The following is a 27870-nucleotide window of genomic DNA, read 5'->3' as shown; positions in this document are numbered from 1 at the left end:
TCTTCCAGCCAACAACAATAATTTAAGTTGCATTCATCTTAGAGTATTGGCAACCACTACAGCAGCTTGTACTATAGTGGCACTGACTTGACAAGTTTCTTTATGAAAAGAAACCTCTGTTTGGTCCAAAGGAAGCCTCTCTTAGATGGTACCTTGAGAGTGACTTCTTTTGGCTTCTGGACGAATAGGTGCAATAATCTGAACAGAGCACTTTTTGCAGGTCATGTCAGTGGCTTTAAAAACTCAATATACCTGTCTGGAGAGGAGCTGAATTTCTTAATTGTGAGAAAAAAATACACTTTCTTGGAGAAACATAAAAAGGAAGCCACTGTGAACTATGCGAGATAAAGGACTGAAGCTCAGTTCAGGATAAGAGAAAAATCACTGGACAAAAGGCAGAGAGGTAAGAAAAATAATTTCCATGTAGTTTGATTTCCTTTTTTCTTTACTCCCCTTGCAAAATACATGAATCATACCTGGCTTGGCATTTAAATGAGGAAGAATTACAGTTATATCATGAAATGCAAAGATGAAAAGATTCCAGAAGTTTCCATTACTGACAAAATCAAATGGTTAACCAGGATTCACTTTTTTTTTTTACATACAGCAAGGTTAGCCCATAACTATCTTTTAAAAAGGCCTCCACAGGATCAATAAAGATGTTGCAAGGTAAGCATGTTTATGTCAGCTGTTTAATAATTGATATGAGCTTTGAAAAGTAGCTTCTGACAGTCACAAAAAAGGGTCATTTCGCTTTAGACATGTGTATAATTAAATTGACTCAACTACAGATCCAACTTTGAGAAAAGATCATCAACCTAAAACATAAAATTATCTTTCTTCACAGATGCTGCCTAGTCTATTGAGTGTTTCCAGCATTTTCTATTGTTGTTTCAGATTTCCAGCATCCACATTATTTTGCTTTTGTTACAGATTATATTTACCAAATCCTCAGTACTTTGCTCAATTAATCATTTTACTTTTTTGATACTTCAAACATACAGTTACCAGTTCAATACGAAACAACAGCACACTTTGAACCCACCCTCCAGGAACTCTGTCTGGTCGCCCACTGCTGACACAACTGGCTCCATAACCAGTGCAGTCTCCACAAACAGTGCACACCATGCACTGGTCCAGTTTCCATTTGTGCATTCCAGGGGGGCACATAATAGATTTCTCATCCTTTTCATCCAGTTCCTCTTCCAAATCTTCATCCATTGCTGTTGCCATGTTTTCCACATTGAAACCTACTCAAGAAATAAACACCTGGGTCACTTCATAAAAATCTGCCTGCCTAAATTAGTCCTACCATTTATTTAACATTCATTTATTCTAATTAAAACTGGCCAAGAATAAAACTATTCAAACAATTAAATGACACCAATTACATTGACAAATATAAGTGAGTGAGTCTTCAATAGGTTATGCACCTTGTTCAACTACAATGCTGGGCAGACAAGCACAAGGCACTGCTTCCATTGGATATTTAAGGGCCTCAATGCTTCTCCCTTGCCAAATAGTGAAAGACATGGAAACGTGTTCTAACCATTTCACCACAACATCCATGGAGGGGGAAGATTTTTTTTTATAAAAGTGTCACAAGTTTGGCTGAGCTCAAAGTGCTAACGCGCATCAAAAAGGTCAGTGAAGTATTAATTTGTTGTTTTCAGTCAGAACGGCCATTTAGATAGCTGGTATGGAAAATTAAAATGTATTAACTCAAAACAACATGGAAAGAGGTTTATCCTTCATTTAACCTGCACTATACCTGATGTTAAGGCTGGCACTGGGTGCAAAAACTGAAAAGTGTTCCAATCTTTATCCACTGACCCTTCTCACTTTGTAGAAAAACCTTGCTGAAAAATCTTTCAGTTTGAAGTATTTCAGGTCATAGCCACATGCTTTTTTAAAAAAATACCACCTTGGAGGAAATAGCAAGCCATTTTCTTGTACCAATGACCATCTTCAATTGCACTCAAAGCCATGCCTAGGAAAAACGTTGTCAAGTTTCAAACCAGTCTAGGTCCAATCTGGAGGCAATCAGGCTGTGAAATAAAATTTAACGCCCGAGTGTGCCACATCTAGGCCTGGCATAAATTTTCTCTTTTTCATACTTGCATCCAGACCATTCCAAAGCACTGCCATCAATGGAAATCAAATAGAACTGCCTGACACATAACAGTCACAGGTGCCAATGGAGACTAAAGCGGATCCCCATGAAAGAAAAATGAAAATTCTCTCTTACTTTAAAAATAATGCAAAGGTCTCCACTTAAAACATGAACCTTTTCTCTTTTCATATGCTGATAGATCTTCGTAATTCTAGTATTTTCAGTTCATGAATCACTTGTTTGTTCAAGGCAACAGACTTTTTAATGCTCTTGGCAAGAGCCAGGGTTCACTCAAAGGAAGCATATTTTGGGGAAAAAAAGTAACTACGGAATGTTCCAACAACAAACAGACATCTTAAAATGAAAGTGTGAGCTGCTCCTAGATGAACATTGCTTACCTTTTCCACCTTGACAGAGTGCACCAGTTTCCCTTCCACATTGTCCTTTATTGTTCACACCAAATGTCCAAACTTCTCCATTCTTAGTCAACACACAGGCATGAGCTTTGCCCATGGCTACTTGTGTCACAAAGTGACCCTTCAACTCAGTCACAAGACCTATTTATAGATTTATATTAAAAAAATTGAGAACGTGCTTATCCCAATTACGGGTCACTGAATATGTTTTTACATAATGCACAATAATACATTAGCAATTTTAGATTACTAACCTGAGTTGTCACAGTAAACTGCATCTTTGCCAAACATGTACAGTTCTCCCTCTTTTGTTGTGATAGCGCTGCTTCCATTGTTACACGCTGTATAGACTGCTATTTTACTTTCCATTTTGATCATTTTCTTTGGCTTATAAGGCTTTGGTTGGCGTCGGCTTTTAGCTACAATGAAATAGCAAACTCAAGTCAATAGCTATACATTTCTATTGTAGAATACACAATGTTTCATTTTATTTGAAAAGGAAAACAATTCCAGAGATAATCAACTCCTCTGAAGTATACTTTGCACTCAGTTCAATTTTAAATCTCAAGTGTCCAAGCCTTCTCTAGGGAGGACAACTGCATCAAAATGATATGACTATCAGGTGAAAAGAGAATACTTCTGTTTATGCAGTGTACCCAGCTGGAATCATGTTCTCCCCAAGGTTAGGTGTTTACGCATCAGTTTATAAGCCAGTTTCAAGCGGCAACCTCCAATGAAATGAATGCGGCTGTGCCATGATGCAGGTATTTCCACCCCATCACTGACAGCTGGAAGGTAATCTCCTCCAAATGGGAAATTAGTTTCAAAAGTTGTGCCTATATTTTGCTCCCCATTCCCCATCTCCCCGGGGCATGAGAGCAGGTTGAACAGACTTTCCAACCACTCCAAGACGGTAATCCAAATAAGTCAAATTTTAAAAAAGGAAATTTCTAGGAAACAGCAGCTAGATCAAAGACTTAGAAAGTAGGATAAATATTTTTCTATTTTAATTGTCTTAGACAGTAAAATTGAGATTCATGTATTTACTTAAAATGGTATATATCCATTTAAACACGAGATGCCAGGATGTAACTCTTTTTTCGATCAAACAATTTATTTTCAGTATTTTCCACTTGGAGATGAAAATCAAAAACTTATAATATTCCTTGTATTTTTTTTTAAATAACATGAAGTGCTAGATTTGAAGAATGGGAGCATATTAAAAGGATCCTTTCAGAACTCTTCATAAATACCCATTATAGGGTTCCATCAAATCCAGTGTCACTAACCATTTTCATCTTTGCTGTCATTCATGGCTGACCACTACAAGAATTCTATCTCCCTGCTTTTCAAAGAACTAGTGCTCTGAAATGGCTGCGCAGATGTTTAATGCTCATGGTTATTTTAAATCAGAGTATTAGCATACATGAAATTTAATTAAATATGCCCGCTTCCAAACTTGTACCTGATTCACCATCCTCTCCTTTACTAGCCAAGCCAGTGAAGAAAGCACTTCCATCTTCAGCCACCATTAAGGCATGAGAGCCATCATGGCCCACAGAGAACTGTACAATCTTTGGTGATTTGGTGATGGCTAGTTCAACCCATTTCCCTGCAGTCGGACCTCCTTGTTTGATCCCAAGGCTCTGATATTTACCAGTATAATACATCTAATGGCAAAACAGGAAAACTTACTTTTATTTTTAAAAAAAACTGCACAATTCAAATATGCGTATTCTATCACATTTCAAACAGAGCAGCAACACCCATCATGATTTGACTACAAGCCTGCAAAAAAACTAACCTGAGCAAAAACTTTAAAATTGCAATTAAAATGTAACTGGGATTGAAGATGCTCATTTGTCACCAAAAAAAATGTTCCAAAACATATACGCCATATTTTGGAACCAGCCAAGTTTAAGTATTATTGCAGGCTGGCTTTTGCCCATAAAAAGTACAAATTTTATTTAGCTGTGATAATCAGTTTTACAGTATTGTGTGCTAAGTTTACAATCAGCTGTACAAGACCACATAACGATATTGAGTTGGTACCACTGATTATTAACCACTTGTGATCAACCTCCTAGAAAGAATGCATTTGAACTTCAGTTATGTCAATACCAGTGTATTGGCATATGGATTAAACTCTCCACCAAAGTATGCAGACCACAAATTAGACATCTATCACTGGATTTTGGTCTGGATTTTACAGACACCTTAGCCACAGACTTTCTGGGAGACATTGTACTCCAACATGCAGTGACAACTGAAAACAGCAAAGTTCTCTACTGGGGATCTGTGTGTTTCCTTAACCAACCACATTCAGGTGTCAGCCATGGATCAGTTGGAATCATTCTTATCTTTGAGCTAGTGTTCAAGTCCCACTCCAAGGCTTGAGCTCAAATATCTATGCTCACACTCCTGTGTAGTACTAAGGACATGCTGCACTATTAGATCAGCCATTTTTCTGATGAAATGTTAAGCCAAGGCCCTGTCTTCTCTCAGATGGGCATTAAATGTCCCATAACACTATTCTGAAGAACAAAAAGAGAAGTTCTCCCCCAAGTAATGACCAATATTTGTCCTCAACCAATATCACTAAAAACAGATCATCTTGACATTGTAACATTGCTATTTGTGCGAGCTTGCGGTGTGCAAATTGGCTCACATTACAACAATGCTCACACTTCAAAATACTTAATTGCCGCAAATCATTTTGGAACAACCTGAGGTTCTGAAAGGCGCTTTATAAACTTAAATCTTTTTTCAATCCTTATTAACATGCAGAGTTTAAACCACCAAGTTTAAGTTGAAAAATTTAATTTAATATCAAATCACAGAGAATAAGGGAAGAGAGGGAAAGAAACATGGAATTAAAAGAGAGGTAAAAGAGGCAAAGAAAAGGTAAGAAAAGCTTTAAATCTCCAAAAACAATTAAAGTTTGAAGAAAATTAACTCCACATTTTAAAGGTAAATTTTAAGTGCCAAAAAGGCTATTTGTCAGTATGGCTTATCACACCATTAAACATTCATTTATATTTGAATAGATAAACCACAACATTTACTGACATGATTACTAGATAAGCACGTGAACTTTTTAAAAAATCATTTGTGCAATGTGGGTATCACCAGCAATACCAGCATTTAATAACCACCCCAATTGCGCTCGAGGTGGTGGTGGTGAGCCACCTTCTTGAACCGCTGTAGGTACACCAGTGCTGTAATGGAGGGAATTCCAGGATTTTGACTCAGTGACAGGAAAGGAAGAGTGATATATTTGCAAGTCAGGATGGAATAGGAACTTGCACTTGGTGGTGTTTCCATGCACCTGGTCTTCTGGTTGGTAGAGATCACAGGTTTGGAATGTATTGCCCAAGCAGCCTTAAATTCACAGTCCACCCTTTGTTTTAATGCTGAGCTCATTGGCAAGATACCAATGTAGTGGTGCTTCTGGAGGAGCAGGGGAAGTAGGATCACAGCTTCACAATTTTAACTGTGCATGTGCAAATGCAGGAAGTTGCTGTCCAATTTACTCTTTAATGCCAGTGAGCACTGATGGCCTCATCATTATTCTTAGTGCAAAATCAAGGTCATGATAGCTATTTAGAGCACAGCAGTATAAAATAGAAATTATAAAATGTGCTTGAAAATGAGCATCACATTATGACCGAAGATTGTGTGTTTTCAGGTTATACAGTTGCGCTATTCCAGTAATAAAACAACTCTAATGTTGTTATATTATGAACCTTTCATAAATAGGACAATTGGAAACATCAATTCTGTTCATGTTTCGAATCCACCCAGGATTACATGTTTCCAACTTAAGTTCCATCTCTCATGTTTCGAATCCACCGGGACAAACAACGTTCCTCAGACTGCTGTTCTCGCTGCATCCTGAGATCCATACTCAATGCCATGCGCCACCATATATATGCACTCAATCTCTCTCCAGCAGCACCAACTCACCATATCTCAAATCTGTCCTTGCCCCCAGTTTCACTTTATTCTTCATTTCATCTGATGCCTTAATAAGGAACTTTTTCTCCTCTTTTCAAGTGAGAGGGGACTCAAGCTCCAACAACTTATTGACACCAATGCCCGTCTGGGACCCTCCACCCCTTCCTTTCCCTCTGACCCCATCCCTTCTTCTAACCCCAGCCCTTGCCATGTATTCACGATACCCTCTGACTTTCCCCTCTCTGATGCGGAATGTCTGTGCTCAGCAAAGGATGAAGTTTCATCCCCTTACACCCTCACCTCAATGAACTGCAGACTCCACACAATGCTGAATTCTTCTTCGGTCACCTGCGTCTCTGAGCTCACTTCTGTGGGCAGGAGTCCTCCCCCGTTCAACGGATCCTTTCATCCACCTCCAGTATTCTCCCTCTAACTGGAACTCTCCCTCTGGCCTCTTATCTGCTCTTGAACTTTTCGTTGGGAACTGTCAGCGTGACATTGGTCATCTTAACCTCTCTGTTCCTCTCACCCACTTCAATCTGTCTCCTTCTGAACTTGCTGCACTCCGTTCTCTTCGGTCCAATCCTGACTTTGTTATCAAACCTGTCGACAAGGGTGCTGCTATTGTTGTCTGACGCACTGACCTCTACCTTGCCGAGGGTGAGTACCAACTCTCAGACACTTCTTCCTATCTCTCCCTGGACCATGACCCACCACCAAACATCAAGCCATTGTTTCCAGGACTGTTACTGACCTCATCTCCTCTGAGGATCTTCCCTCCTTTTCACTATAGATGCCCAGTCCTTCTACACTTCCATCCTCTACCAGGACAGTCCGAGGACTCTCCGCTTCTTCCTTAAACAGAGACCTGGACAATCTCCACCTACCACCACTCTCCTCCGCCTTGGTGAACTTGTTCTTTCACTGAACAATTTCTCCTTTAACTTGTCCCACTTACTCCAAATAGAAGATGTGGCTATGGGTACCCGCATTGTCCCCAATTAATGCTGTCTTTTCATGGGGTATGTGGAACATTCCTTATACCAGTCTCACTCAGGCCTCCTCCCACAACTTCTTTCTCGGTACATCAATGACTGTATTGGTGCCGCTTCATGCTCTCGTCTGGACCTAGAAGAATTTACCGATTTTGCTTCCAATTGCCACCGCGCTCTCAACTTTACATGGTCCATCTCCAACACTACCATTCCCTTCCTTGCCTTCCCTATCTCCATTTCTGGTAATAGACGGTCTACCAATATTCATTACAAGTTCACCGACTCCCACAGCTACCTCCACCACAGCTCCTCTCACCCTGTTTCCTGTAAGGACTCCATCCCATTCTCCCAGTTCCTCTGCCTCCGTCGCATCTGTTCCAATAATGCTACTTTTCAAAACGGTGCCTCTGCCATGACTTCCTTTTTCCTTAACCGAGGGCTCCCCCCCGCCATGTGGTTGACAATGCCTTCAACCGGGTCCAACCCATCTTCCGCACCTCTATTCTCACCACTTCCCCTCTTTCCCAGAAACATGATCGAGCCCCCTTGTCCTCACTTTTCACCCCACCAGCCTCAATGATTAAACGCCATTTCCGCCAACACCAGCATGATACCACCCACAAACACATCTTCACCACACCCCCATCAGCATTCCATGGGACTGTTTTCTCCATGACACCCTGATCCACTCCTCCATCACCCCCAACTCATAGCACCTACCCATGCAATCGTAGAAGATGCAACATCTGCCCCTTTACTTCCTTAATCCTTTCTGGTGAGATAGTGCTTCACTTGCACCTCCTTCAATTTGGTCTACTGTGGTTGTTGCTTCCAGTGCGGTCTCCTCTACACTGGGGAGACTAAACACAGTGGGTAACAGCTTTACGAAACACTTTCACTCTGTCCGCAAGCATGACCCAGATCTTGGGAATTTGGTGCAGAGGGGGAAAGAAGTGCTCCTTCTTCTGCTTTTGTCAACCTTCAGTGGTTGCTCAGTTTCTTTCCTTGTATTTAGGGGGAGGCAGTGGCATAAAGGTATTGTCACTGCACTGGTATTCCAGAGAACCCCAGGGTAATGCTCTGGGGACCCAGGGTTCAAATCCCACCATGGCCGATGATGAAATTTGAACTGAATAAAAATCTGATGATGACCATAAAACCATCGCTGAGTGTTGTAAACTGATGTCCTTACCTGGTCTGGCCTACACGTGACTCCAGGCCCACAGCAACGTGGTTGACTCTTAAGTGCCCTCTGAACAAAGGCAATTAGGGATAGGTAATAAAGGCTGGACTTGCCAGCGATGCCCACATCCCATGAACGAATAATTCAAGCTAGGTGAGCGCAACTTTCTGTGCAAAGTAACGAACTGACTAATTAAATAAAGAAGGTTGGACAGAAATGGCAGTGCTGGTGGTGTGCTGTGAGCAGCTCTGAGCTGAAGTCTGCATTGTGGACATTTTAGGGCATTAGAGAGGGGGAGAGTTTTCCTGCTCCTTAGGTCAGGCAGAACTTCAGAGTTGGTCGATGGTCAGACTGAGTCAGGCAGGGGAACCAGTATGTAGCAATGGAGGAGCTTCAGCCCATGGCTTTGTCCAACATGTACGAGGTGCTTGCTACCTGTCTAGATGAGAATGACTGCAGGTGGATGAGTGGACTGGCCATGGCACCATGGTGAAGGATGCCAATCAAGTCAGGGGAGCGTAGAGGAATGTGGTAGTGATAGGAGACAGCATAGTCAGGGGGATAGATCTCCTCCTCTGCAGTCGAGAGTGAGAGTCCAGAAGGTTGTGTTGTCTGCCCGGTGCCAGGGTTCAGGGTATCTGTTGAAGGCTGGAGAAGAATTTGTAGTGGGAGGGGTGGATCCAGTGATTGCGGCCCATGTAGGTACCAATGACATAGGTAAGACTAGGAAAGAGGTTCTGAATATAGACTTAGAGAGACTAAGCAACAAATTAAGCAGAGCTTCCAGAGATTATTTAATATTCCAGGGATTATTACCTGAGATGCATGCAAATTGGCAAAGGGTAAATAAAATTAGAGAGATGAATGCAGAACTGGTATGGGAGAAGTGGGTTCCAGTTCATGAGGCACTGACCCCAGTACTGGGAAAAATGGGGGCTGTCTCTTTGGGACGGTCTACACCTGAACTGTACTGGGACCAGTGTACCATATAACCAGGGAAATGGAGGGGATTTTAAACTAAATAGTGGGGGCAAGGTATCAAATTTGGGAAGCTATTGTAAATCAAAGAGTAGAGAGAAGGCAAGAAAGGTGTTAATATGGGAAATGAAAAACAGACCATGACAGGAAGGGACAGATAGTACAAATCTAAGAGTAAATCAGCAGTTAAGGCTAGAGGTTACAAAAATAATAAAAGGACAAAACTAAAGGCTCTGTGTAAGCATTCGAAACAAAACATATGAACTGATAGGGCAAATAGAAATCAATAAGTACGATCTGGTAGGCATTACAGTGACATGGCTGCAGGGTGACATAGATCGGGACCTGAATATTGAGGGGTACATGACCTTTAGAAAAGACAGGAAGCTAGGCAAAGCTGGAGGGATGGCTCTGTTAATTAATGATATTAGCACAATAAAGAGGGACGACCCAAGTTTAGAAAACCAGGATGTTGTAGTGGTTTGGGTCGGGATGAGAAATAATAAAGGCAATAAGTCAATTGTGGGAGTGGTGTACAGGCCCCCTAACATTACCCAGATGGAAGGATGGGTATAAAGGAAGAAATAATGGGAGCTTGTCAGAAAGGTATGGCAATAATCATGGAGGATTTTAATCTACATATAGACTGGAAAAAATCAGATGGGCAAAAATCAGGTTAATTCATCAATTTAGCTAAGAAGAAATGAGGAATTCATAGAATGTTTTTGGAATAGTTTCTTAGAACAGCACGTTCTGGCACCAACCAGACAGCAGGCTATACCAGACCTGTTATTGCGCAATGAGATAGAATTAATGACTTCATAGTGAAGGTGTTCCTAGCCAATAGTGATCATAACATGATTGAGTTTTACATTCAGTTTGAGGGAGAGAAGAGCAGGTCTAAGACTAGAATTCTAACCTTAAATAAAGGCCAACATGAGGGTATTAAAGCACAGCTAGGGAAAGTGAGCTAGCAAATTAGGTTAAGGGATAGGTCAATAGAGATGCAGTGGCAGACATTTCAGGGGAGATTTCAGAATACACAAAATAGATACATTCCAAGGAGAAAAAAATTACAAGGAAAGGACTCACCACTCTTGGTTAACTAAATAAGTTAAAGATAGTATCAAACATAAAGAAAAAGTATATAGTTATTCAAAGGTGGGTGGCAACTCAGAAGATTGGACAGAATATAAAAAAACAGCAAAGAATGACAGATTAATGAGGAGGAAAAATGAAGAGCATGATAGAAAGCTAGCTAGAAATATAAAGACAGATATTAAGAGTTTCTATAGGTATTTAAAAAAGAACAAAGTTAACAAAGTGAGCGTGGTCCCATAGAAAGTGAGTCTCAGGAATACAGAATTGAAAGTAAGGAGATATCAGAAGAATTGAACATTTTGCATCAATTAAACATTTTGTACCACTATAGGGGATACAAGTAACATCCTAGAAATAGCTGTAAATCAGGGGATGGAAGGGAGGAACTTAAGAAAATTACAATCACCAGGCAAGTGGTACTGAGAAAATGGTTGGAGCTGCAGGCTGACAAGCCCCCGGGCCCTAATGGGCTTCATCCTAGATCTTAAAAGAAGTGGCTAGTGAGATAGTTGATGCGTTGGTTTTAATTTCCCAAAATTCCCTAGATTCGGGGAAGGTTCCATTAGATTGGAAAATAGCGAATGTAACTCCTTTATTTAAAAAGAGAGGGAGATAGAAAGCAGGAAACTACATGCCAGTTAGCTTAACATCTGTCACAGGAAATATGTTAGAAGCTATTAAAGACATTATTGCAGGACACTTGGAAAAAGTGAAGGTAATCAGGCAGAGTCAACATGGTTTTATGCAAGGGAAATCATGTTTAATCAATTTACTGTAGTTCTTTGAAGAAGTAACATGTGGATAAAGGTGGATATATTGTACTCAGATTTCCAGGAGGCATTTGATAAGGTGCCACATCAAAGATTATTGCAGAAAGTAAAAGCTCATGGAGTTGGGGGTAACATATTGCCATGGACAGAAGGTTAGGTAGTGAACAGGAAACAGTAGGCACAAGTAGGTCATTTCTGGTTGCAAGTGGATCAGTGCTGGGGCCTCAACTTTATACAATTTATATAAATGATTTGGATGAAAGGACCAAAGGTACGGTTGCTAACTTTGCTGATGACACAGAGGTAGGCAGGAAAGTGAATTGTGAAGAGGACATAAGGAAGCTACAAAGGGATATAGATAGGTTAAGTGAGTGGGCCAAGATCTGGTAAATGGCATATAACATGGGAAAATGTGAAATTGTACATTTTGGCAGAAAGTATAAAAAGAAGCATATTATCTAAATGGTGAGAGATTGCAGAACTCTTAAGATGCAAAGGGATCCGGGTGCCCAAGTGCATGAATTGCAAAAAGTTAGTATGCAGGTACAGCAAGTAATTAAGAAAGCTAATAGAATGTGATTGCTTGTTGTGAGGAGAATTGAATAGAAAAGTAGGGAGGTTATGCTTCAGTTATATGGGGCAATGGTGAGACCACATCTGGAGTACTGTGTACACTATTGGTCTCCTTATCTAAAGAAGGATGTAAGTGCATTGGAAAAAGTTCAGGGAGGTTTACTAAACTAATACCTGAAATAGTTGGATTGTCTTATGAGAAAAGATCGAACAGGCTAGGCTTGTTTCTGCTGGAATTTGGAAGAGTCAGAGGTCAATTGATTGAAATATAGAAGATCCTGATGGGTCTTGACAGGGTAGATGTGGAAAGGGTTTTATGATGTTTCTTCTTATGGGAGAATCTGGAACTAGGGTTCACAGCTTACAAATAAGGGGTCCCCATTTAAGACAGAGATGAGGAGAATTGGTCATGGGTCTTTGGAACTCTCTTCCTTAAGAGGTGGTGGAAGCAGAGTCTTTGAATATTTTTAATGCAGAGGTAGATAGATTCTTGATAAACAAGGGGGTGGGCAGGAATGTGGAGTTCCGATCAGCCATGATTTTATTCAATGGTGGAACAGGCTTGAGGGGCTGAGTGGCCTACTCTTGCTCCTAATTCATATGTTTGTATGTAATTCATAGTGGTTACATGACAGATGTATCAAAATTCTACGCAATGGTGGAAGATGTAAAATTTACATCTTAAATTATTAGAGAAATCACAGGTAGTTACCAGGCGAAGGAAAAAAATCAACTTGTTATCCAGGTACATTCTACATTGCCTGACTGCAGTAAAATGTCAAAACAGATTAAGCTTCTGGCTGCCATAGATGAGTACATGATCAATGAACAAAAGCCTAAACATTAATGCTGGCTACATTAGCAGATGAATGGTTAATAACATGACTTCCTTTGTCCACCATTTTAGCAGAGGTATTGATGCATTTAAATGGATTAACATGTCTAAATAACAGACAAAAAAAAACTCCTAGCATTAACTATTTAACTGACATCAGCAACTTCTTGATTTTTTTTAAAAAATTAAGAAATAGAATTATTTCTCTACATACCTTTCCATTAGCAGTTTTCATTAGTGCAAACTCTCTGCCAGCTCCTACAACAGCTGACTCCTCATCAAATCCTGTACCTGATAAAACATGGACATTGAAGGACCTCAGAATATTCAGATAATGCAAAAAGATGTAGACTATTACGTACATACACTTAATAGATTTTGGAATTGCCAGGTATTGGCAACACGGCACCTACATTTTGCCAGCACGAGGAGTTACCATAAAACTTGGGATGCTGTGCATAGAGAAATGAATTAACACCTATGTTCAAATACAAGCACGTAAACTATTCAGTAACACTGCCAGTAGAAATTTCTGGGTGCTTTTTTTTTTCAAAATAATACAAGAGCTATTTCTATATTTGTCTTCCCATTTAGCGGTTTATCTATGGAAAATCATATTTAAAAGTGCCAACCACCAAAAGCATTTCATACCTGTAGGTGGTGCTATAATATGGAGTTTTCAACGTTAACAGTGCAGTGAATAGTGTGTGCTGTGAATGAACAGCGACTGACGAAGACACATTGCAAAAAATAGGCAGCCAACAAGTCATGTGGTCGGGGTGGTGCAAATCAACTTGCAGCGCAAAGAAACAGATAGCATGGACACTTGGGGAGCGGGGAGAGAGAGAAGTGCTGGGCAGAAAAGAGAAGAGCTCGGGGAACTTGGAAAAGGGGTAGAGGAGAAAAGAGGGAAGCAACATGAAGAAAGGGGGAGTTAGGGCAGGATGCAATGTAAAAGAAAGCAACAGGGCAAGAGGACACAAAGCAGAGTAAAAGAGAGAATAGCAACAACTGAAAATCTCCTCCTTGTCACAGGCTTATATTGTGTTTGTATTCATGTTGTGTAATAATTAAGTAAGCATTGAAATTACTATCTAAAATTTAACTCTTGAAATGCAAGATAAAAAAGGATTTGAGAGCCAATGATGAAAATAACACTCTCCAATTACTTGACCTATGTGAAAAGTACCCACTTCCTTTAAGGGAGAGATTCTGACTGACTAATGAGTATAACATGCATTAATATGGTATACCATGTACAGTGGCTAGTACAGTGAGGATTAATGGTTAAAATAGCAATCTGAGTCACCACACTTGCAAATTACAGTCTCACCTGCAGGCATAATGGCACTGGAAGTAAATGTTGACTCTAGTGCATTTAGCTGGCATGACACAGGACTTTTTAGAAAATAAGGTTGCAACCCACTCAGCAATTTTAATAGATATTTGTATTCTAAATCTAATCATTTGTTTCCTGATCAATTTTGTCCACCCATTTTCTCCTACCCAGTCCTAAGTCATTAATTCCTCAGCACAGAGCCTCCTTAAAAACGTTCAATCACCGATTTTCTGGCCGAGAACCGATTGGTCACCTGCCTCTTATCTCTTTTTTTTATTCACTCATGGGATGTGGACATCACTGGCAATGCCAGCATTTGTCTATCCACAACTGCCCTCAAGGTTGTAGTGGGTGGGTTTGAAATTTTTTAAATTTTACTTTCCCACCCATTTTTAGGGGGATTAAAATTACACTCAGTCTGAAGCCAATAGCCAGTAGCCTGAGTCACCCCAAGTCTCAGTGTCATCTGCTATATAAATATTTCAGAACTCCGGAAGGAGCTACAAAAACAAAGGGCAGCGGGTGTCATGCTAGCCATCATGATATTTTTGATGTCCAAGCTCAATGCTAAAAATCTACTTTATTCATTAATGATTATGTGGTCTGATATTGTATCCCACTAACACAAAGAGTTCACCCCCAAGCTTCTTTTACCAAGTACTGAGCATCTAGGAAAGAATGAATGGAGGAAAAATGTTTATACCAAGTGTAAAAAGAGCTTTATGTCTCTAAATAATTACATGCCATTAGTACGTTATTAAAACAATCAAAAAAAATGAAGAACCCTTACTAATAATGTGCAAGTCTTTTTCAAGATCAAATAAGGAGAGCCCGCAAGCATGTAGACACTTCCTGGCTAGCTTGAGCTGCAGCTCCTGTTGAAGTACAGGCTCAGTGCTTGTTGCGTATATCCGAACTACAAAGCCATCCTACAAGGGACAGAGGACAAAAATATTGATGACCTTGTGCAAACATCATTAGGCAATAATGCATATACCTAATCACAAAAGGGCAGCACTGCCACCATAAAAAAAAACTTCAATGCAAAATTGTTTATAAAGTTCATTGTTACAACTAATATACTTGCATCTTTTGACGCTGTAATTTGATTGATGTATTCTCCATCCGTAAAGAGGATACTCTGTCCTTCAGTCTGGCAACCTGAAAAGAAAAATTGATTTGTAATTTATGTTTTAACTTTACAAACACAAAACATTTCAGAAAACTTTGGAATTTAGGTTGACATTTATGTATAAACAAGCCCCTTTCTACAATGAGCTTAAACAAGCAGTTGAACTTTGAATTATCTATTTGTTTAATATTCAACCCTTTAGTCCAGAGGTATGATTTAAGATTCCTTTAGACTGAAATGATTGCCAATCACAGTATTTGCAACTAAAAAGTCCATACATTGAACTGATCACTTCTGATTTCATTACACCGCTAAACAAGAAAGTTTATATTGTATGAGTGGTGAGTGTTGATTGGTTGGCAAGCGGACTCTGATTGGTAGAGGCGCTGCCATGGAGAATGCACCAGTATAAAGTTGTTGCTTCCCTGATATTGGTATTCTTGCTACTGTCCTGATGAGTGCAAGATGAAAAGTTTTGACAACGTCTTTTTTCAGGAATACTCAAGTTCTGTACTACCAAAATGTTCACAGTAAGCTCTGCTTCCAACAGTCTTGGAGATGAGGAATACACAAATTTTCAAAAATTGTCTTGAAAGGAAATGGTAATTCAAAAAATGTTATGGTGTCAAATGAAAGAGGGGTTTAATAAGAGTAAATACAGAAGGACAGCAGATAGTGTGAAACTGTTTCCATTGGTAAGAGGGCAGCAACCAGTAGATAATAATTTGAGGTAACTGACAAAAAAAACTGTGGAGATAAGAATTTTGCTTGTTTATATACAAGAAGTTATTGTGTGAGCCCCTCAGTTGGTAGCAATCTCACCTCTGAAGGTTGTGGGTTCAAGTCCCACTCTAGGACTTGAACATCAAAATTCAAAACTTACACTCCAGTGCAGTACTGAGAGAGTGTTGCGCTGTTGGGGGTGCTGTCTGTTAGATGAGATGTTAAACTGAGGCCATTTGCCCTCTCAAGTGGATGCAAAAGATCTCAAATTTTGAAGAAGAACAGGGGACTTATCCCCAGAGTCCCAGCTAATATTTAATCCTTCAATCAACATCGCAAAAAAAACAATATCTGGTCATTATCACATCGCTGTTTGTGGGAGCTTGCTGCATGCAAATTGGTTGCTGTGCTTCTTACATTACTACAGTGACTACACTTCAATAGTATTTCATTCGCTGTAAAGTGCTTTGAGACACCCTATGGTCATGAAAGGGACTAAATAAATGCAACTTTCTTTTCTACGATCTGGAATGCACTGCCTGAAAGGGCGGAAGAAGCAGATTGAATGATAATTTACAAAAGGTGATAGGAAAGATAATTAAGAAAAAAAATACAGGATATGGGAAAAAGCAGGGAAGTGGGACTAAGTGGGCAGCTGTTCCAAAGAGTTACTGCAAGCAAGGTGGGCCAAATTGCCATCGCCTGTGCTATATGGTTCTATGAAAAAGGATGGAACAGCTCGCATGAAAATTATCCATGATGATTCCCCTTTGGTCAGACAATCAAAACATCCTAGAGAACTTATTGAATTTGGAATCAAACGTTTTTTTTTGGAGGGCGGGCGGGAGAATAGCTGGCGGTATTGTTTGGGGAAAAGTGGGCAATGGAAGCAAGGGAAGAGAGGCTTGTCGGTTAATGAACCTTTCACAATCTAGAGAGACTCTTTTTGACATCAGTTGTCCATAGTTTGCTACAGAACATTCCAATGGATTACTTTTTGGTAAGTAGTCTACTGTAAGTTAACAAATCCTAGCCTTCTACTTCAAACCCATTCATATGTTAAAGATCCTTCTTTAGAACTTGCAACGCTAATCCGATCCCAACTATTGTTCCAATACTCTATATACCCCTCCCCCAAATACAAACTACTTTAACATTCAGATTAACATCAATTTATTACATACCTGGAAGATTCACTGTGCTTTCTTGTTCCAATGTTTCTGGGTTTATGGACATAGCTGTCATATTATGATTATTTAAATCCCTATATAGTAAAGAACCCTGTTCAAATGGGCACAAAGGAAAAGTTACAACGCTTTTGGTTGTTTTATCTTTATGACTAAACTTGCTCATTTCAGCAATTACAAAAAAGAACATAAGTTAACATATGAACATACAAATGAACAAATTAATTAGTTGGCCACTCAGCCCTTCGCGCCTACTCTGCCATTCAATAAAATCATGGCTGATCTGATTGTAACCTCAACTCCATATTCCCGCCTACCCCAATAACCTTTCACCCCTTGCTTATCAAGAATCTATCTACTTCTGCCTTAAAAATATTCAAAGGCTTTGTCTTTTGAGGAAGACAGCGCCAAAGACTCTCAACCTTCTAACAGAAAATAACTCCCCTCATCTCTGTCCTAAATGGGCAACCCCTTATTTTTAAACAGTGGCCCCTAGTTCTAGATTCTCCTGCAAGAGGAAACATCTTTTTCACATCCACTCTGTCAAAACCGCTCAGGATCTTATATGTTGCAACCAAGTCCTCTCTTACTCTTCTAAATTCCAGCGATACAAGCCTATCCCATCCAACCTTTCCCAAACTGCCAAACCCAGCTATTAGTTTAGTAAACCTTCTCTGAACTGCTTCCAACACATTTACATCCTCAATAAATAAGGTGACCAATACTGTACATAGTACTCCAGGTGTGGTCTCACCAATGTCCTGTATAATTGAGGCATAACCTTCCTACTTTTGTATTTAATTCCCCTCACAATAAATGATCACATTTTATTAGCCTTCCTAATTACTTGCTATAACTGCGTACTAGTCTTTTGGGATTCATGCACTGGGACATCCAGATCCCTCTGCAATTTCTCACTATTTAGATAACATGTTTCTGTTTTATTTTCCTGCCAAAATATTTCACATTTTCCAACATATTACTCCATTTGTCAGATTACCTATATCCCTTTGTGGTCTCCTTTTGTTCTCTTCACATCTTATTATCCTAGCTATTTTTGTGTCATAAGCAAATTTAGCAACTATACCTTCAATCCTTTCATTAAAGTCATTTATATAAATTGTAAAAAGTTGAGGCACAGCACTGTGCAGGATGTGGCACAGCAGTCATTACATCCTGCCAATCAGAAAATGACCCACTTATGACTATCCTCTGTTTTCTGTTCTCTAGCCAATCTTCTATCCATGCCAACATGTTACCCCTTCACCATCTGCTTCTATTTTTTGCAATGGCCTTTGTGACACCTTATCAAATGCCTTCTGGAAATCTAAATACGTACAGCCGCCGGTTCCTCTTTAGCCACAGCATATGTTACTTCTTCAGAAAGCTCTATTAAATTGGTTATAAACATGACTGCCCATTCACAAAGCCGTGTTGACTCTGCCTGATTACCTTGAATTTTTCCAAGTGCCTTGCAATAACGTCTTTAATAGTGGCTTTTATCATTTTCCCCCAATACAGACGTTAACCTAACTGGCCTGTAGCTTCCAGCTTTCTGTCTCCCTCCCTTTTTGAATAAAGGGGTTACATTCGCTATTTTCCAATCTAAAGGAACCTTCCCCGAATCTAGGAATTTTGGAAAATTAAAACCAACACATAAACTATCTCACCAGCCACTTCTTTTAAGACCTAGAATGAAGTCCATCAGGACCTGGAGACTTGTCAGCCCGCAGCTCCAACAGGTTTCTCAGTATCACTTACCTGGTGATTATAATTTTCCCCAAATTCCTCCCTCCCTTCCATTTCCTGCTTTACAGCTATTTCTTGGATGTTACTTGTTTCCTCCATAGTGAAGACTGATGCAAAGCACCGGTTCAATTCATCTGCCACCTCCTTATTTTCCACGATTAATTCCCCAAACTTACTTTCTATAGGGTCAATGGCTCACTCTGTTAACCATGTTCTTTTTAAAAATATCTATAGAAACTCTTACTACTTGTCTTTATATTTCTAGCTAGCTTTCTCTCGTACTCTAATTTTTCCTTCATTATCAATCTTTTGCTGTTTTTTATATTCTGTCCAATCTTCTGCCCTACCATCCATCTTCACACAATTACCTGCTGCTTCTTTAAGTTTCATACTATTGTTAATTTTTTTAGTTAACCATGAATGGTGGGTCGTGCCCTTGGAATAATTTGGCAGCTCACTTTAGCTAGCTGTGCTTTCATGCCCTCATAATTGCCATTATTCAAGTTTAAAATACTAGTCTTGGGCCCACTCTTCTTTCCCTCAAACTGAATGTAGCTTTTCTAAGTAAATGCTTCTCACTCCAATGGAACTTCTGATTAAATAAGTCACAATTACTTTCCTATTAAAACGTCACTGTGATTGGACATTATGCAACAATGTCTGTATATATTATTCTTTATTGCTTTAAACATGGAATCTTTAGCACACAATTAATGCATCTTGTTGAAGATGCCTTCTGTTATGCAATTTTCAACAACTTAGAATCAGAGACCCAGAAACAGTTCAACAATACAAACAACGAACTTCAAAGTACACATGTAAAATACAACGAACATTCCAATCATCAGATCCAAATTTATTGCAAATGCAAATAAACTTGAAAATAAGTATGTATGCAGTGAGTTATTTTTTAATAAACAAAACTATTTCCATTTCTCCTTTCTCCTTTAGTAAGCAGAGGGCAGGGCAGTCTAAGTTACATGTAGTTTCTCCACAGTCACCATCAATAAAACACAATTGGTTGGCTGAAATGTGTTCTACTTAACAGAGCAGGGTAGAAATAACTTAGGATTTTTCTTAATTTATTACCTGAATTCAGTCATCAATGAAGCATAAGCACATTATACAGAACTTTTTAAGCTAGTATCTTACCTGTGCAAACCCCAGCCATGACTTTCTATCTTTCCTGTTCCTTATGCGGGAAGTAGAGTTGTACACATGGCCCTTTAAAAAATATCAGATATATTAATGTTGTCTGCCTTTATGTAAAGCTAAAAAAAATTATTGTACATTATACACTTTTTCATATAAGGTAAAGAACATCCACATCTTATTTTCTTTCTCCATAACCTGAAAAAAACCATTTTAAAAAGTGACCATCTGATCTCCAAGGCAATGCTCGAAAGTTTCTTTCTTTCCTTCTGTACTTTAACCGCCCCACGTATCTGTCTGCCTTTTCCTCTCTCCTCCCATGCAAACAGAGTCAGGCTAAGGCTCTGATCGTAGGGCCACAGAAATGCAAGTTTTCCCAAGAGCAGGCCACTACTGTCTCCTGTCATATTTGCATGTGATTGTCCAAGTCACATGTTCCCCCCTCCACACCTCAGCTCCATTGCAGCACACAGCCCATCCCTTTCCCAACTGTCAGGTTGGGAAGAGCACAAGCAGGAAGGCTGGAGAAATGTGAATGGGTCTACAACATAATGCACAATGCAGAGGGGACATCCTTCCCTTCTTTGATTAATTCAATTTGTATCAGTCTCAGAATCATTACATACATTGTTCACAGCTGAGTTGTAAGCTCACAGCTTACAACCAACCTTGAATCTAATTAATTGCAGAAACAAAAGGGCCAGGCAGGATCTGTATGTGTGCATCACATGGTCATTGATTTTTTTTAAACAGTTAGTTCCTTACCATAGACTGATTAAACTCCATGCCCTGCTTAAATAGGATGTCTTATTTTTATGATTATATTGAGCATATGCTTTAAGGTTAAAAGAATTATTCAAAGTTAGCTCCTAAGTAGCGATTTTGTGGCAGCTTTACTCAAACTGAATTTAATTATATCTTTTTAAAATAACTTTTTATTCCTCTAGTATAATTCAATTATTTCTCCCAAATCCTTGCACCTTACCATATGTCTTTCCACTTACAAAAGCTTCCTCATAACCTTCTCAAATTATACCTCTATCACTGCTCCTCATTCCTGTTCAGTGGCAGTTTTCCCGGCTCCCTCCTTTATAAAGCACCCAGGGAATTTTCAATAGTAACAGGTGCTATACAAGTATGTGCTGATGCCATATTACTTCATGTGGCCCACTGCATAAACCTAAAAACACTCATTAGTACCACACTACTGCTCTAGCAAGTGGGTTTGCAATGGTTAACAGTTCAGATTCAGAATACAGAGAACCATGACGCCACTTCATGAAATGCATTGACTCCTGACATTGTTTCCAACAGATGAAGTGAAGAAGCCAAATCAAGTATGATTCAGCCACATTAATTTTCTGAATTCATGCTGCATCTAGCATAAAGCATGCTGCAACAATAGGAAAAATGGGGGATCAACCTCAACCCTCCTTTCTTTCTCATTTTGCATGTTGTATATAAAATGCTTCCATTCCCTCAGCCAAAAAAAGGCTGCAGCCTACAAAGATTATTTGACAATACAGTTTATGCAGCCATATTTTCTGGCTCATTTACTGTTGTGGCCCACCACAAAGAAATTCATCCTGCATATCAGTCACTAACAATCTTCTTCATTGAAGGGAAAGTAATTTAATAGCTAAAGGAAATTCAAACTGTACAGAGCTACTGAGACTGCAAATAAGGTCAGATCAAAACAAAGCTTAAAAATAATTCTACCTTGTGGTCACAGAAGACACTGGAACCTGGAAGAATGTTCCAAGTGCAATTCAGGGAGATGCTCAAAAAAATGACAATTTTATTAGGTGGTAACTGGCTCTTTCCTCTATAAAGCAAAATTTTTGATGACATGATAAGATGCTGCCAGACACAATTGGTCTCAAAAATCTGGCTGCAATTGTTGGGAACATAAATACGGAATAATTCATAGGGCACCATCAAGCAAGGCACATATTTCCCCATGGTGTTGTACATGCTTTAATCCTCAAAAATTATACTTCCTGCTGCAATCCACTGTCTGATCCCCAGCATAACTGCCAACTTCCAACATGACTTTGTGTACATAAGCACTGCTAGGAAGTCATATAGCAAGGTATTAACTCATGGCAGAATCTCTATGCATATGGTATTACTACCCTGCATCATCCCACAAACTTTTAAAAAAACACACCAGGTCTTCAATAGCGTTTTAAAATCACCATGAAACAATTACACACAAATAAAAAAAACTTCTATCCAAATCATTAAGATGTGCATTAATCATCAATTGGATTAACTGAGTTATAAAAATCTGCTCCATTATTGGACAAGTTGCCTGCACTATTATATCCTATTTCTCGCATATCATACCACAACAGAGCTCCTCCAAATAAAGAGAACATCCAAATGTCATGTTAGCCAAATAACAGTGCATGGAAGTAAACATAGAAGTTCAGAATTACACTGGGAAAGATCAAGACTAAAAACTGCACCAAAATCATCACTGGATGGTTCCATTGATAAGTCTTTTAAAGCACAAATCACTACTTCTCCTGGAAAGGATTAAAATCCATGACTGAATTACCAAATGTCCACACACCTTCTCTGCAATGCAAAAAGATCCAGGCATGGTTTGCCCATAGTGCAGGGTCAGCACACAAGGACCACTCAAACTCATCCAGATAATACAAGGAGCTCAAGAATCACATAGCAACCAGCAGCAAGAGTACAACTGGCATCAATCCTGCAGCATAAATGCTATCCAACAGAAAACCCTCTGGGTTGGTGTTTCATTCACTTACTGCCAAGCTTAAATATCAGTGAAAGCAAAACTAAACAGAACATAAATCACGTTGTGATTTTGTCTGGCTAAACAGTCAGTGCAGCAATTTGACTGCACCATTACGGAGCTGCAGGAACCTTCCCCTTCTCAGGTCTGCAATTCCCCACTGTTGACACTCAACTAATGGGGCAAATGTGACATAAGAAACAGACTTTAGTCCAAACCTAGAGTGGAGGATGTAACATGGAACACTAGACCGGAAAACATTGCAAAGATGGGGTGAAGTGAAGCCATGGCTGGAATTCTAGAAGGGAAGAATTTTGAAATCAACATCCTGGGGACAGAGAGCTAACCAAAGTAAGCCAACACTGAAACAACTTGCATTTATATAGTCAGTGCCCTTGCATAATAAAACATCCTGAGGTGTTATCACATAAAATGAGACACTGAGCCACAAAGGGAGATACTAGGACAGGTGATCAAAAGCTTGGTCAAAAAGGTAGGTTCTAAGAATCATCTTCAGGAGGTATAGAGGTGCAGCAGCTTAGGGAAAGGTTAAAAGGTTTATCGTATATGCAGTACACTGGTCTATCAACATTGTACAGTGGAGATCATGTGAGATGCTCACTGCATTCTTCAATGGTCCAAAAGGCAGAAAACATTTCATGAGACCAATGCAAAGGGATTAAAAATTACTTGACCAAATTAATTTACAGGTTGAATAGAGAAACAGTAGGATGCAACAATAACTCATATTTATAAAGTGCCTTTAACATCGTAAAAGGTACAAAGACACTTTACTGTGAAACAGGAGCATAATCAGACAAATCTTACACCAAGCCCAGACAGATATTAGGACAGATAAGAGGCAGACTTCATAGCTTGCTTTAAAAGCAGAAAAAGTCAAGGGTTTAGGGAGGGAACTATATCCAGATAGCTGAAGGTACAGTGGGACAAAGGGAGAGGACAGATTGACAACTGGCCAGCATGGAGTAACGCCGAGCTCTTGCATGGCTGCACAGGTGCAGGTTTAGAGATGGGGAGAGTGAGGCTAATGGGAGTCAAACAGAGTGGCAATAATTTAAAAATCGAGATGTTGGTAACCAGTAGTCAATATAAAGTCAGAGAGCAGAGAACTGATGGATGAATGGGATTTGGTACAAGTTAGGATATGGGCAGAGATTTGAATGAACTCAAGTTAATAGAGGGTCGAAGATGAGAGACTGGCCCGGAGAGTACTAGAATAGTCAAATCTGGGGAAATTGGTCCACAAAGTTTGAGATAAGTGACAGGGACTTATAGATGTAGCAGCCTTTTGTACACTTTTAGGATGTAATGCACAATGTGAATATCTAGCCAGACTTAGTCATCCAAAACATCTGTACTTCCAGCTATAACCTAAGTTAAGTAAATCCAGCTTTGATTTATGCCAAAGTTACATTCTCCAACCATACCTTGTTAACAAATGCTGATAATTTGAAAGAACTTGCATCGTCAGAGGTTAATTATGGTTAACTATCTTGTCTCGTGGACCTAATTTCACATTTATAATGATGTTCATAGAATTTTAGGATAGAACAGCACAAGTAGCAGCAGCATTCAGCCCACTGTGTCGTGCCAGTTCTTTTGAAGGTCAATCTTGTTAGTAGATTCCCCCAGCTACTTCTCCATATCCCTGCATTTTTCTCCTTCAAGTATTTATCTAATACCCTTTTTAAAATCTACTATTGAATTTGTTTCCACACCCACTGCCTATTAGGCAGTACATTCCAAATCCTAATGACTCACTGCTTACAAACGCTATTCCTCATGTCAGCTGTGGTTTTTTTGTTTGCCAAACACCATAAATCTGTGCCCTCTGCTTATCAACCCTTCAGCTATTGGAAGGTTTATTTTTATTTATTCAATTTAAACTCTTAATGACTTTTAACAGCTTTATTTTATCTCTTATCATGGTGTTCTCTACTCAAAGAAGAACCACCCTAGCTTCTCCAGTCGATCCATTGAGCTAATCACTCATCTTTGAAACCATTCTAGTCACACTGTAATCTCTCCAAAGCTTTCACACCTTTCCAATGTGCCCAGGTTTGGACACCATATTCCAACTGAGGCTGTAATTTTGTCCCACCGAGCCAAGCCTTTGTACTTTATGCCTCTATTTATAAACCTTAGGATTCCATATGCAATGTATATCTGTACTGCCAACTTCAAAGACTTGTGCACTCTGTTCTCACACCGCCTTTAAAAATGTACCACTTAGCTTTTGTTTTTATATTGTCTTTCTTCATCCTTCCTACCAAAATATCAAAATTGTGTCCTGTACTCCAAGTCCAGGTCAATAATGTATATCGAAAACAGCAGTGGCAATAGTATTGAACCCTGGGGAACAACACTACATACCTCGCTCAAGTCTGAAAAAACAGCCATTCATCAGAGTAGTTTTCCACCCCTTAGCTAACATTTTATGTATTCTGCTATTGCCCCTTTCATCCCATTTTTTCATCTCAATTTTACTAACAAGTCTATTATGTGGTACTTTGTCACACCACCTTTTGAAGGTCCATATACACATCAACTGCACTATCCTCATCCACCTCTGTTACTTTATCACTTTAGTTAAGTTAATCAAGCACAAATTTGTCCTTAAAAAATCCATGCTGGCTCTCCTTTATTTGGCTATATTGTTCAAGTCACTGTTAATTTTCCCTGGATTATCATTTCTAAAAGTTTCCCCACCATCAGCATTGAACTGACTACCCTTTAATTGCCAGGTTATCCTTCTAAGAAACAAGGGTGTAACAATGGAAATCCTCCAGTCATCGGGCACCATCCCTGTGTTTAAGAATAGGAAGATTATGGCCAGCACATTGACAATTTCTATGGTTACTTCCCTCAGCAACCAAGGATGCATTCCACCCTGACCTGACTCTTCTTTAATAATTCATGGGATGTGGGCATCGCTGACTAGACCAGCATTTATTGCCCATTCCTAATTGCCCTTGAGAAGGTGGTGGTGAGCTGCCTTCTTGAACCGCTGCAGTCCGTGTGGTATTGGTACACAGTTAGGAAATAGAAATAGTTTAATTAAGTTGTGTGTGTACGTGGGTGTATGTGGGTGTGTTAAGAATAAGGTATAGCTTTAAAGTTTAAGTTTGATTTGTATTTCTGTATTTGTGTTAAGAAAAAGTCAAGTTGAGTTTTAATTTCACTTTAAAGGTGCCTGCATTTCTAATGAGTTTTAGGACTTTAAGCTAAGTTAAGCAAACACGAGTAGAAAAAACTACCATTGCCTAGCAGCAGGGATCCAGAGAGGCAGCACTCCCTCTCCCCCACACATATCACACACAACACACACAGACAAGCACAAGAAACAGCAGTTTGAAGACAGCTGCCAAGCAGAAGCAACCTAGACAGGGCAGATAGCTAGTGCCAAGCTAAAGTTGATTGAAAGTAGCTGCCAGAGAGAGACTGGAGCAAAAGGAACAGATAGCCACTCCCAAGCTAAAGAAGAAAGTCCACAAATCCAGGAGAGTGGAACAGGAGAGAGTCCCAAGGCCCGCTAGTCAAAGGAAGGGCAGGAGCCTGGAAAAGGTCCTGTTAAGTGAAGTTAAGAGTGAGAGGCAGAGAAAGGCCTCAAGCTTAAAGAGATAAAGGCTTGTGAGAAGTGAGAAGGTCCAAACAGACAGCTTGTCATGAAGATATTAATGTATATAATGTTATTGGAAATTATTTTAAAGTGTACTTGCAGTAAGGTCTGTGTCTGTGTGTGAGAGTGAGACTGTGTGTCGCTTAGTTGGATTAAAGCCAGCCAGTCTGGGTACTTCGATGCATCGTAGTTTTGAGATATTAAACAGTAAGGTAAAGAGTACATTTGCATTTTGTTGAATAAACCATTCAAAGACTCGGGGTGAAATCTTGTACCTAGCTAGGAGACACCAAGCAACATGTTTATATTATTAATGACTTTAGTGCTATGAAAGAGGTTTTGTTGTTAGAAAAGGGGGACTTCAAAGGGCCTGGTGATACAATGAGAATTTGCATTCAAAGGGAAGGCTAGGTATATACAGAAAAGGATTGTGTGTGTGGGTGAGATCTAAGCCGCCTGTAAGCCTACAACTGTCGGCAAAGGAAACAAATTAAAAGGAATCTAATTTTGAATTCGTAACATAAAATGTGCTTTGCCTGGTGTCTATTTAAAGTCTATGGGTTATTGTTGCCTTGGGGAAGATTACCTGGGAGTGATTAATTTGTAGATTTGTTTAAATGTTATTATGGTAGTGATTTGTAGACGTGTATATGTGTTTATGAAAATTAATAAATGCTTAATTTATATTAAAAAACCTCTGGAGGCTTGGTGGTTTCATTTCTGAATTCAGAGCTGCATTTTAAACATACCAATTGAAAATATAGGTTATGACAGTTATTTAAAGTTTCACTCTGGGATTTTAAATAACTCAGCCTTTACCAACTCCTGTGTCATAACACATCTGAAGGCCTGTAACATTTTGCTATGGACATGTGAAGCAATGGTGTACTGTTGAAGCTGAGTCAGTGAGAGAGGATGCATGGAGGAAAGCTTGAATGCATGTGATAACCCAGGAGAGAGGAACATTGGAAGGAGAGTTTGAAACCCTGGCGGTGGATGCTTGCAGAAGGCATCAGTTTGGGAGAAGATTCCAAGGCGAGTTCTTGGAGATTGAAAGCCCTTGTGTGATAGATAGAGTGCAGTGAGACCGGTTGGCTCACGATGTGACAAGCATCTGTGGGAAGTTGATGGAGATCCATAGCATCTGGTTGAGGGGACATCACTTGGTTTTAGATTATGGTGTCTGACCACAGGTCGCCTATTGATACATGGACTGTGCTTACTGTGAACATTAGAGTATAAGATAGCTTTTGTAACTTG

The 27870-nt window shown here is 39.5% G+C and overlaps 1 protein-coding gene across 16 annotated transcripts in view; it reads right to left on the bottom strand.

The window, feature by feature from the left end:
• Positions 1-27870, bottom strand: part of mycbp2 (MYC binding protein 2) — a 189401-nt gene that overhangs the window by 127464 nt on the left and 34067 nt on the right. For all 16 annotated transcript variants that reach the window (XM_041198963.1, XM_041198964.1, XM_041198965.1 and 13 more), the window contains exons 7-15: positions 20204-20275; positions 17300-17396; positions 15348-15421; positions 15051-15189; positions 13136-13212; positions 3995-4199; positions 2784-2948; positions 2512-2670; positions 1046-1250 (exon numbers count right to left, since the gene is read on the bottom strand). In XM_041198963.1, the coding sequence (XP_041054897.1) occupies positions 1046-1250; positions 2512-2670; positions 2784-2948; positions 3995-4199; positions 13136-13212; positions 15051-15189; positions 15348-15421; positions 17300-17396; positions 20204-20275 (1193 nt within the window). The remainder of the gene's footprint in view (positions 1-1045; positions 1251-2511; positions 2671-2783; positions 2949-3994; positions 4200-13135; positions 13213-15050; positions 15190-15347; positions 15422-17299; positions 17397-20203; positions 20276-27870) is intronic.

The sequence above is a fragment of the Carcharodon carcharias genome, chromosome 11, assembly GCF_017639515.1.
Source record: "Carcharodon carcharias isolate sCarCar2 chromosome 11, sCarCar2.pri, whole genome shotgun sequence".
Lineage (NCBI taxonomy): Eukaryota > Metazoa > Chordata > Chondrichthyes > Lamniformes > Lamnidae > Carcharodon > Carcharodon carcharias.
This window is presented reverse-complemented; position numbering and strand designations above follow the sequence as displayed.